The 12136-nt window shown below is 39.4% G+C and overlaps 1 protein-coding gene across 4 annotated transcripts in view; it reads right to left on the reverse strand.

Moving 5' to 3' along the window:
• Esyt2 (extended synaptotagmin 2) overlaps positions 1 to 12136 on the reverse strand; it is a 107771-nt gene that overhangs the window by 43323 nt on the left and 52312 nt on the right. For all 4 annotated transcript variants that reach the window (XM_085698045.2, XM_085698046.2, XM_048437753.3 and 1 more), the window contains exons 2-5: positions 10824 to 10865; positions 9590 to 9724; positions 6311 to 6387; positions 162 to 234 (exon numbers count right to left, since the gene is read on the reverse strand). In XM_085698045.2, the coding sequence (XP_085554171.1) occupies positions 162 to 234; positions 6311 to 6387; positions 9590 to 9724; positions 10824 to 10865 (327 nt within the window). The remainder of the gene's footprint in view (positions 1 to 161; positions 235 to 6310; positions 6388 to 9589; positions 9725 to 10823; positions 10866 to 12136) is intronic.

Raw genomic sequence — 12136 nt, forward strand, 5'->3', positions numbered from 1 at the left:
CAAGGCCACTTGGTGACTGTTTAACACATGGCTTGACACTTTACTCAGCTATAAGCACAAATGCAAACTTACTTCAAAACTTCATACTTAATAAAACTCCATAGCTTCTTTTTCTGAATATATCCTTAAAAACTCTAAAAATGAAAATTTGAAAAACTTACCTGAATACTTTTCACACCAGCTCTACAGAAGTATCGTTTAATCTCCAAATCAATCTCACAATTCCCTACAAAACTAGCACAGAAAAAATCTTTCATTACACACAGTGAGTGAAATTAATTATCCTCTTTGCTATCTATTAAGATTAGACATTGCAAAGCACATAACCAGACAGATTGGGGTAAAGTAGCCACACTCATACTGTAGGCAAAGCTGACTGAAAGATGTAGCCTATACTACAAGACAACTCCGCCACTCCAGGTTGAATGGATATATTACTGCCAGGTTTCAACACTGCTGTATCACCTGAGAGGAATATTGTCCATATGCTCGTGCTTTTGCTACACATAAAAATCTTAATTAAATTTAGATATCCAACACATGGGAGGCTGAAGCTGGAGGACTACTGTGTAAGACCCTGTTTCAAAAAAAACCACACAAAACAAGGTAGATAATTATGCTTGGTAGACTGATTGTCTAGCATGCAAAAGGCTGTGGCTTTTAATATCCAGCCCTACATAAATCAGGTATCAATATATGTTGGATTCTTAGCACTCAAAGGTATAAGCAGAATGACCTCATTCTCAGCTACAGAGAGCTCAAATCCTATCTCAGAAAACAAAAATTTTAAAAGCATGCAAACATCCAGTTTCAAAAGAAAACATAAATAACAATGTGCAATCTCTGGAGTACTCACCCCCCCCCCAATTTTTGTATTGATTCTTTGTGAATTTCACAACATGCACCCCAACCCCATTCATTTCCAGGTCCTTCCATATCAGTGCTCCACCCTTGAAACCTCCTCCCAATAGAAGATAAAAAATGCTGAAGCTGTGGTATGTCAGGGTGTTCACACCATATATCTTTCTGTCCAAACAGCTTTACTTGTAACATTCATGCAATGAGTCACCGGTCTGCTTCAAAACCTCTGGCTTCTGCTACACTACCAATATCGGATCCTCGCTGGGACCCCTCTCAGACAGCCTGCTGTTGTTCTGAGTTATGGAGATCCTGCAACTTTGTTCAGGAGCCAGTTCTCCCGCTCTCCAGCACCCACTCCACCGGGACCAGTTCTCCTGAAACTGCCCACGTGAAGGGTGGGGCCGGTAGAGCACTTCTTTGATGGAAGATGTTTTTATTTGGATAACAAAATCTTCATTAAAAACCCAAGAAAGGTTAGACTTTATTTTGCCAGCAGTAGATCTCAACAGCTTTCTTCTTGATCACAAAAATCCTCATCCAGATGCTTTAGGGCTTTATGACGTTAAAGGTTAGAAACAGCTTGTTAACATTTCACTTTTCCCAGTGATTAGTTTCAAACATAAATATAAAACAAATAGTTCTATACAATAACAGTGCAAAGCAGGCATTATATATTGCCAACATAAACATGAAATATTGAATACATTCTACACGGGATGGTGTGGGATTTGATCTGTCTTAGCTGGGGATACTATTGTTATGATGAAACACCATGACCAAAAAGCAAGTTGGGGAGGAAAGGATTTAGTTCAATCACAATTTTATATAACAGTTAATTCAAGGAATTGAGGGAAGGAACCTGGGGGCAGGAGCCAATGTAGAGGCCATGAAGCGGTGCTGCTTACCGGTAGGCTTTGCTTATAATGTTTTCTTATAGAACCCAGAACCACTAGTCCAGGAATGGTCCCACCCATAATGGGCTGGTCCCTCCCAAATCAATCACTAATTAAGAAAATGACCTACAGCCTGATCTTATGACGGTGGTTTCTCAATTGCGGTCCTCTCCTTACACATTACCCTAGCCTGTGTCAAGTTGACATAAAACTAGCCAGGACAACCTGTATCCTTGGTTCTTAAAAGTGCAGTTGGTATCATAGCACTCAGGAGGCAGAGGATCACTGAGAGTTCTAGGTCAGTCTGTCTACAGAGTGGGATCCAGGACAGCCAAGGCTACACAACACAGTGTAGCCCTGTCTCAAAAAACCAAACAAATAAAATAAGAAGTATGGTATCATAAACCTGGGGAATTTTATGAATCAAATCAGGAAGGGTCTTAGTCTGTAGTTCTCAACCTTCCTAATGCTGTGAAAATACAGTTCCACATTTTGTAGTGACCTCCAACCATAAAATTATTTTTGTTGCTACTTCGTAACTGCAATGCTGCTACTTAGCAGTATCTCTCAGTACCTAAGCCCGTCGGACACGTTTTCCACTGGCAGCAAACCTGAGGTTGAGAACCACTGGTCTAATCACTTGAGCAAAATTCTTCTAATATACATTATACAGATTCCTCACACTGAGGAATATTCTCTACTTGGTGCCAAATTTACCAATAACCTGCCTTAAAACTAGCACATGTTCTCTTTATTTCCCGATTCTTTTCAGCTTCCCCTCTCCCCTGCTGCCAATGTAGCTAAGGTCTTTACCTAGAACACACAAATGGCAGAGCACATAAGCTGCTAAAGCTGCATTTCATTCAAAGAAGAACTAAAATAATCTGTTTAATGCTAGAACAATGAACGAGCAAAGGTTTCTATCCCACGAAGCTTATCATTTGCCCCAGGGACAGATCTTGTGGGATACAGCCTAACCTCACACACAGGTGGACAACCATAGAGCTCATACCCAGGCCTGCAGGCCATGCCAGCTCTTTTATTCCACTGATGATGATGGTATTTGCACAAGCATCAAATATTTTAAAGACGAAGAGTTCCCCGTATCAAAGACATTCATTGCTCCTTTTTTTTTAAATAAAAAGATAATTATTGAGGTATATTTTGGTGTTAAGCCCATTAAACCTCTGAGGGTCCAGAGCAGGACGTCTATAGCAAGCAAAACCTGGCTGGGGCAAGGGACCTGCGCGGTAGAACAAACCGACTCAAGCATGCTCCTCCTGCTTGTTTATTCCTTGGGTGAAGAAGAAAAGGGGCTGTTCTCCACAAGGCTTCCAGTTTATATAAACACAGACAACTTTAGCAATTCCATAGGCGGTAACAATAGCATCAAACACGCATTTCATAGAATCACAAAAACCAGTGGATCTGGCAAGGAGGCGCCTTGTGTCTCAGAGCCGGCATGGCTGTGGAGCTCCCTGGCAGATATTGGAAAGATTAAGAATGAGACTTTTTGCCACAAGTAAATCAACAAGTGAGTTGTGCATATTTTATTTTCTAGAGTATCTGAAGTTAAATTTTTGCAGTACAAGTTTCTATAAAAGTACATGGAATGTCAAAATCTACTATTTTTACCAAAAATGTATTATTTGGGGATAAATCTTTAGAGTGCTCTTCTCAGAAGTTGGAGCAGCTTTTAAGACACCAGACAGATCACATCTTCCATATCTATGTTTACTGGCCATTGCCAACAGGAAAAGCTATTTTTAATGTGTCATCGGGCTGCATGGGAGTTCTAGGAAAGGAATGTACCAATTCAGAACCTTGTTTTTCCCTTTTCTTAAAATGAGAGGTTTACAATTTTATTCATCTCATAAAACAAAATAAAAAAGCAGAATATAGTCTAGAAAAAAAAGAATGGGACTTTAAATCACTACAGAATTCTAGGAAGTTTTCGTGCACTAACAACATATTTTAAGTGTAGAAGTTTATGATTAATTGTAGAAAAATGCAGCAGCGCTGTTGCATTTTCTGAGCATTTCTGCTTTCTTCCCTGGTGGCTGGGAACACAGCCTTGGTAGCCATGAAAAGCAAGGTGCTTGATTTATTTTAGCACCTAGCTGGTGAGTTAAAAAAGAGTTTCTTTGGAGGCTTTGCTTTCGACTCCAGCAGGGTACCCAAATGAGAATTTTTCTCTCTGAGGCTGGTTTTAGAGACTCAGGGTTTTTTTTTTTTTTCCCAATATCTCTAGGATATATTAGATAAATAGTTAATTTCCAATTAACTCTAATAAAGAGTTAATTTCCTGGGCTATGATCTTACGTTAATTGAAATAAAGGTGAAGGGTAAGTATAGAATATTAGCAGTTTGCCAGGTTAGAGCAACAGGCTAGGAGATTACACTTTGCTGCATCTGCTGTTAGAGCAGACATACCTCTCTCTATTCAATGCCTCCTGTTTGGGGCTCCTTTCTCATCAATGAGCCCTGTCAATAAAGTTATGGGGAATTAGTTTTATGTAGATTTGGTTATAAGGATAAAGGTTTGGCTGAGTGAATGCTTTCACACCAAGGCTTCATGGTGTACGGAGACGTATCCAGCAGCCTTACAGGAAAGGTCAGGTTTATACACTGCTGGGATATTATAGAAGGGGAAAACATCATAATTTCACAAGAGTTCTACAGAATTGACAGTGACTTATCCAAACGATAGGTGCTCCCACAGCTCTGCAAAATGGCTCTTCCACAACATCATATTTTTGTGGATTTGTCTAGCAGGTCTGTCAGTTGTATATTTACTGTATAATATAGATAACTGATACAAAGTCTATATAATTATTTATACACTCTGGAAACTCGGAAATTATTAAAAAATTATCTGTAGTCTAGGCTCAAAAAAGGGAATTCAACTGCTAACAACCATCTGCCTTGTTTATTTTGAGAATCTTTCACTGACGCCTAGGGCTCACTGATTAAGGCTAGTGTGGCTGGCCACAGCATAAGAGAACCTCTTGTCTGTTTCCTTGATCCTGGGATTACAAATTAACCACCACGCTTGTTTCCTTAGCGGGCTTTAGGGACTGAAAAAAAGCAACCATGTGGTCAATGGAGCTGTCTATTGAACCTATTACAAGTGAAATTGTTCTTATTTTCATTTTGTATTTTTTTCATTATTAATACGCAGAAATGCAACAAATTTAACTGCATTTTGCTACCTGGCTAAATTCATTTTAGCTTTAAGGGATGACTTTTTATATTTTATTTGTTGAGAAAGGGTCTCTGTGGTAGTCTGAATGTAACTGGCACCAAATTCTCATAGGGAATAGCACTATTAGGAGGTGTGGCTTTGTCGGAGTAGGCATGGCTCTATTAGAGGAAGTGTGCCCCTGTGGGGGTGGGTTTTAAGGTTTCCTACGATCATGATACCACCCAGTGTCTTCATCTACTTTCTGTTGCCTGCAAGATATACAATTATTAGCTACTATTCCAACATCATGACTGCCTGCATGCCTCCATGTTCCCCATCATGATGATCATGGACTGAACCTCAGAACTCTAAGCCACACCAATGAAATGATTTTCTTTGCTGGTCATGGTGTCTCGTCACAGCAATAAAAACCCTAAGTAAGACAGTTTCACTGTGTAGCCCTGGCGGGCTAAGAAAGTGAATGTAGGCCAGTCTGCTCCCAGAGAGCTGGGTTTGAATGTGTAGGCCATCACAACTGATTTTAAAACTTTTTGTGAGTTTTTTTTTCTGTAAGATCTCATCATTTGTAAATACTGCTTTTCAGTTTGGATGCCTTTTATTTCATTGTATTGTCTAACTCTCTAGGTTGAATTTTTTTTTAATCATGAAAGAATACTGAATTTCATTAAATCCATCTTCTATATCAACTGAGATAACTATAAAGTTATCTCACCACACCAGTTCCTTCTTAAAATCAAGTGGTGTGTTTTCCAGATTGGTTTTCATATCCTGAATCACATTTGCATTCTGGGAATAAATTCTGCTTGTTGATGGTATATAATCTATGCTACTAGATGCAATTTGCTAATATTTTGTTGAGGATTTTTTATATTAAGGTTCATAAAGATTATTTTTTAGATTATAGTTTCATTTATTTTATTCAGTACATTTTTAGAAATTTATTTTATTTTATGTGTATGGGGTGTTTTGCTTGCATGTATGTCTGTGTGCCATGGGGTGTGCCTGGTGCCCATGAAGGCCAAGAGAGGGCACTGGATTCCCTGGAACTGGAATTACAGATGTGAGCTGCTAAGTGGGTGCTGGGAATCAAACCCAGGCTGTCTGGAAGAGTAGCAAGTGCTCTTAATTACTGAGACATCTTTCTAGGCCCGTTATATTTAATATATTTAATGAAGGACGGTTATCTAGATTATGAGGAATTCAAAGATTGTTAACATTTTAGAAGAATTTGGTTAAATTCCAATGAAAAGCAGACAAGAAATTCATATTATATCCTCCATCTTATATATACAGCTAAGTGAACACTGTGTGTCAGTAGCCATGACAAAATATAACACAAACAAAAACTTACCTAATCTGAAGGTCCAGAATAATTTGTCTTTTGTCTACATTTTCAGTATAAACCTTAACACCATTGACTCTAAGGGGCTGAAACAATAAATAATTTAATTTAAAACACAGAAAGGTTTAAAAGCAAACCAACTTACAATACAGCATAGATATGATAAGAACAAGTCTAGCATCAGACTACAAGTATAGTTCTGGTTTACAGCACACTGTTGAACTTTGACAATTTATTTAACTTGTATTCCTCAGTTTTCTCATCTGTGAGATATAAATAACATGACAACTATGTGAGATTACTGTGAAATTAAATGGCATAATGAATAGAAGCACATTGCAGGCATATAGCAATTAAGTATCCAATAAACACAGCTATTACTATTGCTGTTAGCACATGCAGTAAAAACATTTGTGTTTACTCTGAAGCCCCTTTTAGCCTCATCTCTTTCAATTTAATCTGATCCTCTTCTTCTACTCTATCCTTATTAATACTTCCCATTACTTTTAATTTATGTTTTATAAGTTTTCACTTTAAAATTTCACAAAAATTGGGTTTTTCAGTAGATTAAAAAAAAAGACAGAATATAGTTGAGTGTGGTAGTGCAGGTCAATAATCACAACATTTAAGAGGCTGAAACATAGGATTGCCAGTTCAAGGCAGTCTGAAAAATAATAAAAAGAGAAAATAAAAATGAATAATACTTAATAATATATGATACAGATAATTGACTATGCAAACACAAAAGACAAATCATTTCTTTTTGTTGCTGTTGTTGTTGTTATTTTCTTTTGTTTGAGACAGAGTTTCTCTGTGTAGCTTTGAGCCTGTCCAGGAACTCCCTCTATAGACCAAGCGGGCCTCAACCTCACAGAGGTCTGCATGCCTCTACCTCCGAGTGCTGGGATAAAGCTGTACAGCACACTGTCTGACTGTATTTCTTTTAAGACTTATTTTTACTTCTGTGTATGCTGAGGCCAAAAGAAAGTGTCAAATCTCCTGAGCTGAAGTCATAAGTGAGGATTTGTGGGTGATAGGAATCAAACTTAGATCCTCAGCAGTGATCTGAATCACTGAAACATCTCCCTGGCCTACAGTTTGTATTTAAAGGCCAGCCTGTGCTTCATAGTAGGACTGTCTTAAAAGCCAAAATATAGACCTACTCCTCACAGACAGAATGTAGGGAGAGGAGGAGGGAGAGAAACATAAAAGGAGGAAGGGATTAGTTGGGAAGAAGGGGAATGAACAGTAGTGGGAAGAGGATAAGGGAAGGTGATGGGGGTATGACTATGGTATAATATACTGCATAAAATATAATACAAGCATGAAATTGTCATGTATATAAATGCAAAAATCCTCAGTATTTTCTCAAAGTAATTATGTTAGAATTTATTACTTAATTATAAAATTTTCTACAGTAAATATTCATCAAGAAATGATTTCTCATTTAATTTTTAGAAAATGCTGAAAATTTTTAAAAATTTGGATGAAATCAAATTCATGATTTATATAGAAAAATATTTGTTATGGGAGCTTGGGATTCATGGGAGAGGGCAGAAGGGGAGGAGGGAGGAAGAGAGGGAAGCGGAGAGCAACATACAGCTAACAAAAACAAAAAAAAAGAGAAAAAAGAAAAGTGGATTCTAGCCATAAACAAAGGACATTGAGCCTATAGTTGGCAATCCTAGATAAGCTAAATACTAAAGTGAACCCAAAGAAAAACATATATAGATCCTCCTGGAAATTGGAAGCAGACAAGATTGTCAGTCAAAAGTTGGGAGCAGGAGGGTGGGGTGGGTGTAAGGGGAGATGGGAAGAGAGAAGGGAGAAGGGGATGACGGGGGAGAGCTTGGGGGAATGGGATGGTTGAGATGGAGGAAGGGAGGATATGGGAGCAGGGAAGAAGATATCTTAATTAAGGGAGCCATTTTAGGGTTGGCAAGGGACTTGGCTCTAGAGGGTGTCCACAGGGATGTCCTCAGCTAGGTACTTGGGCAGCAGAGGAGAGGGTACCTGAACTGGCCTTATCCCATAGCCATACTGATGAATATCTTGCATATCACCATAGAACCTTCATCTGGCAAGGATGGAGATAGAGACAGAGACCCACATCAGAACACTGGACTACAAGGCCCAGTTGAAGAGCAGAAGGAGGGAGAAGATGAGCAAGTAAGTCAGGACCACGAGGGGTTGGTCCACCCACTGAGACTGTGTGCCTGTTCTAATGGGAGCCTACCAAAGCCAGCTGTACTGGGACTCTCTGAATGTGGCTGACAGTGGGGGCTGACTGAGAAGTCAATGATAATGGCACTGGGATTTGTCTCTACTGCATGTACTGGCCTTTTGGGATCCTAGTCTGTTTGGATGCACAGCTGCCTAGGCCTGGATGGAGGGGGGGGAGAGCCTTGGACTTCCCATAGGGCAGGATACCCTGCCCTCTCTTAGGACTGGAGGGGATGGGGGAGGGTAAGTAAGTGGGAGGGAAATGGGAGGAGGGGAGGAAATGGAAATTTTGAATGGTATCATTTATAAAGCAATAAAAATTTAAAAAAAGAAAAAAGAAAAATATTTATTAAATAATATACAACTAAAACTTTTACAAATATTAATGATAAAATACAATGAAATCTGGAGAGGTAAAAATCATTGTTAAGCAAATTGATATTTGTTTTCTATGTATAGAGGTTTTGCCTGCATGTGTGTCTCTGTACTGCTGGCTGTCCTAGAACTTGCTCTGTAGACCAGGCTGACTTTGAACTCACAGAGATCCGCCTGTCTCTGCCTTCTAAGTGCTGGGATTAAAGGTGTGTGCCCCCAACTTTATCAATATTTAGACTGATATTTATTAAAGCTAGTATCCCTTACTTGTCAGAAAAAAAAAAGTCAAAAACCGGGCTAGAGAAATGACTCAGGGGATAAGAGCACGTGCTGATCTTCCAGAGGGCTTAAATTTGGTTCCCAACACCCACATCATAACACCTGTACCTCCATCTCCAGAGGCACTGATACCATCTTCTGGCCTCCATGAATGCATGTATGGCATATTCTCCCACAGGGACACATATACACACATAAACAAAAATAAAAATTAATTTAAAAAAGTAAACAAAATATAAAGAACAGCACAGTGAGAGCGAGGCCACAAGTAGGAAAGGCAGAACCTGCCACTGGGAAGAAGAACCTAGGCCCCTGCAGACTTAAGCCTGTACAGTGCTCACACTGTTGCTGTGCTTTCACAGCATCCCACTGTGTGCTTGAGAAAGGGCACTAAAGAACAGAGGAACTGACCTGCTGACCCACGTCCACTTTTGTGAAGCTGAAGGTGCTGAGGTGGGCATTTGCTCCCCGCACAGCTGGTTCTATGGTTTCTCGAAAGAGCTTCTCTATAAATTGACAAATAAAGGGCCACATGTGCTTTACAGTCTAGAAGGAAAAGAAACTCACGTTAAATAATTGCTATGATACATAATTTATTAGAGTCACTAAGGAAATGATACTCAGGTCGTCTCTCAGAAACTGGCTTTGAAAACTAGAACAAAAGGGAGAGGCAGTCCTCTCAAATGTGTTCTCAGTGCTAAGCATTTATTTCAACAATAAACTACTGACAAAATACTAGTGGCATTAGTTCTTTTAGTTAGCTATTCTGTTTAAACATGCCTACATATCTAGTAATCACTAAAAGTCCCATGACTTCAACTGACTGTGGGAAGACTTATGCTATGGCCAGGTGGTGGTGGCACAAGCCTTTAATCCCCAACACTCAGAAGGCAGAATTATACTGATCTCTGAGTATGAGGCCAGCCTGGTCTACAGAGTGAGTTCCAGGACTGCCAGGGCTACACAGAGAAACAAAAACAAACTAATACCAAAACCAAAACCAGAAACTTAACTTATAGCTCTTAGGCTGGGAGGGTAGTTCAGTGGCTCATTTGCTTCTTTTGGGTGAGGCCCTTGATTTGATCTCAACATCATAACAAAACTAAACCAAACTCAAAAAAAACTGTGTGTGGACCTCAGTAACCACTTATGCATTTTATAACCACAAATTAACTTGTGCTATAGGTGATTCCTGTCTAGACTAATGTCACTATATTGCCTTAGAGATGCTCAAAATACCAGGCAACAGAGACTCAGCCTAAAGCTTACTGAAACAAAAACATCCATTAAAAGGTATTATAGATGGGTAGTTTCTTGGGAGTTAATTTTTCTCTTTATAATATTTCTAGAATGTGTACTTGTGATTTCTATAAAGCAGATGTTAGCAGACTCTATTTAAGAACGCAGACACTATGTCAGATGGCAATGCCATGCAAGTATATGCATAAATCTTCTTAGGTCAGTGACACAGCTCTTGTTCTTCCCAAGGGAAAGTCACATACTACTTGCAACAGTCCTCTGGGGAGCAGAAGCCTGCACACTGCAATCTGAACTTCAATACTACCAACACTGAAATTACCAAACATGGGAAGATAGTCTCTGGCCCTCTAATTCCCAATGAATATTTGGAGTATGTTAATCTTACCTTATTTAGCCATTCTGCTCTTTCAGTGTCTGGAAAATGAACCTGAGAGAGAAAAACACACACATGACTTAATGACTCCTGACAATCACACACACACACACACACACACACACACACACAATCCATAGGTTATGTAGAAATCTTATAGTCCTATGTTTTTATAATGCCTTTTTAAAACACTTTGCTCTAATGCTTTCTAACACAACCTCAGAAAAGGAAAGTTGATATACATGGTACCTTACCTGCCACGTTCTAAGAACTTGGAGGGAAAGGGTTTGGGACCCACAAATACCACAAGAGCCTTCATTGCCTCCCACCACCCAAGTGAGTATTCCCTGGCATATGAAACATCAAAGTACAAAAAGAGCCCTTCTTGCCTTTTAAAAACAGTATTATCATTGCCACCATTCTGCTAGAAATCTAGACTCAGACTACAAAATCCATCTCTTCTTGTTGCATCACATTTGAGCCCTAGCCAGATGACTTTTATACGCAAGAACCAGTTTCCTGTTCTCTCCCAGGTGCACACTGTGGTCATAGTTCTCCACAGGTAGGGCCTACATACAGGAAAAGAAATTGAAAATTCAAAGAGAAACCTACTTAAAAAGTAAGTGACGAATGTATTGTTGCAGCTAAAATAAAATAAATCTTTGCAAAGGAAGCTAGTGCTGTTTTTGGCCACAAGGGAGCTTTCAAAAGAAGAGCACACAAGGCCGCACATAGTTTTGATTTAGTGGTACAGTGGATCATAGGAGACTTTGTACTGGTGACTGAGAAGACCTGATGCACAGAACGTTTCTGAGTCACAAAGAATTCAGTCCAGTCATGCTGTCCTCTGGCTGAAAGAAGTGGAACCAATGGAGCTAAGTAGGATGTAGTCTCAAGGAGGGTGTGGGGGAGAGGGTATGGTTTCCAAGGTTCCTAGATCCCACTCTACTTCTCAAGTTTGATTATGAGAACAAACAACAGAGATGGGGCCTAGCAAGAGCCAATCCCTGGACATAGCATATGCCATTATCAGGCCATGGACCACAGACTGCTTATACTGGCTTTCAGAAGTCCTGAGTGACTGACTCCTCCTCTGGGTTCTTAGCAAGAGGAAAACATGCAGGGGTAGTGACAGTGTTATGAATTCCCTCTGTGTCTACAAACAAGAGTAAGCAGGCCTTATTTACCTTGAGCCACATACTATGAAGAATGTAATTTGATTGAACCATGAGACAGGCTAGAGTGAGTGGAAATATTCATTTCTAAATTAGGTAAGTATAAATTCATCAGCGTGTGGTGTAGTGCAAAAATCTTGCAAAATTGGA

Source organism: Myodes glareolus, chromosome 11 (assembly GCF_982192425.1).
Source record: "Myodes glareolus chromosome 11, mMyoGla1.1, whole genome shotgun sequence".
NCBI lineage: Eukaryota > Metazoa > Chordata > Mammalia > Rodentia > Cricetidae > Myodes > Myodes glareolus.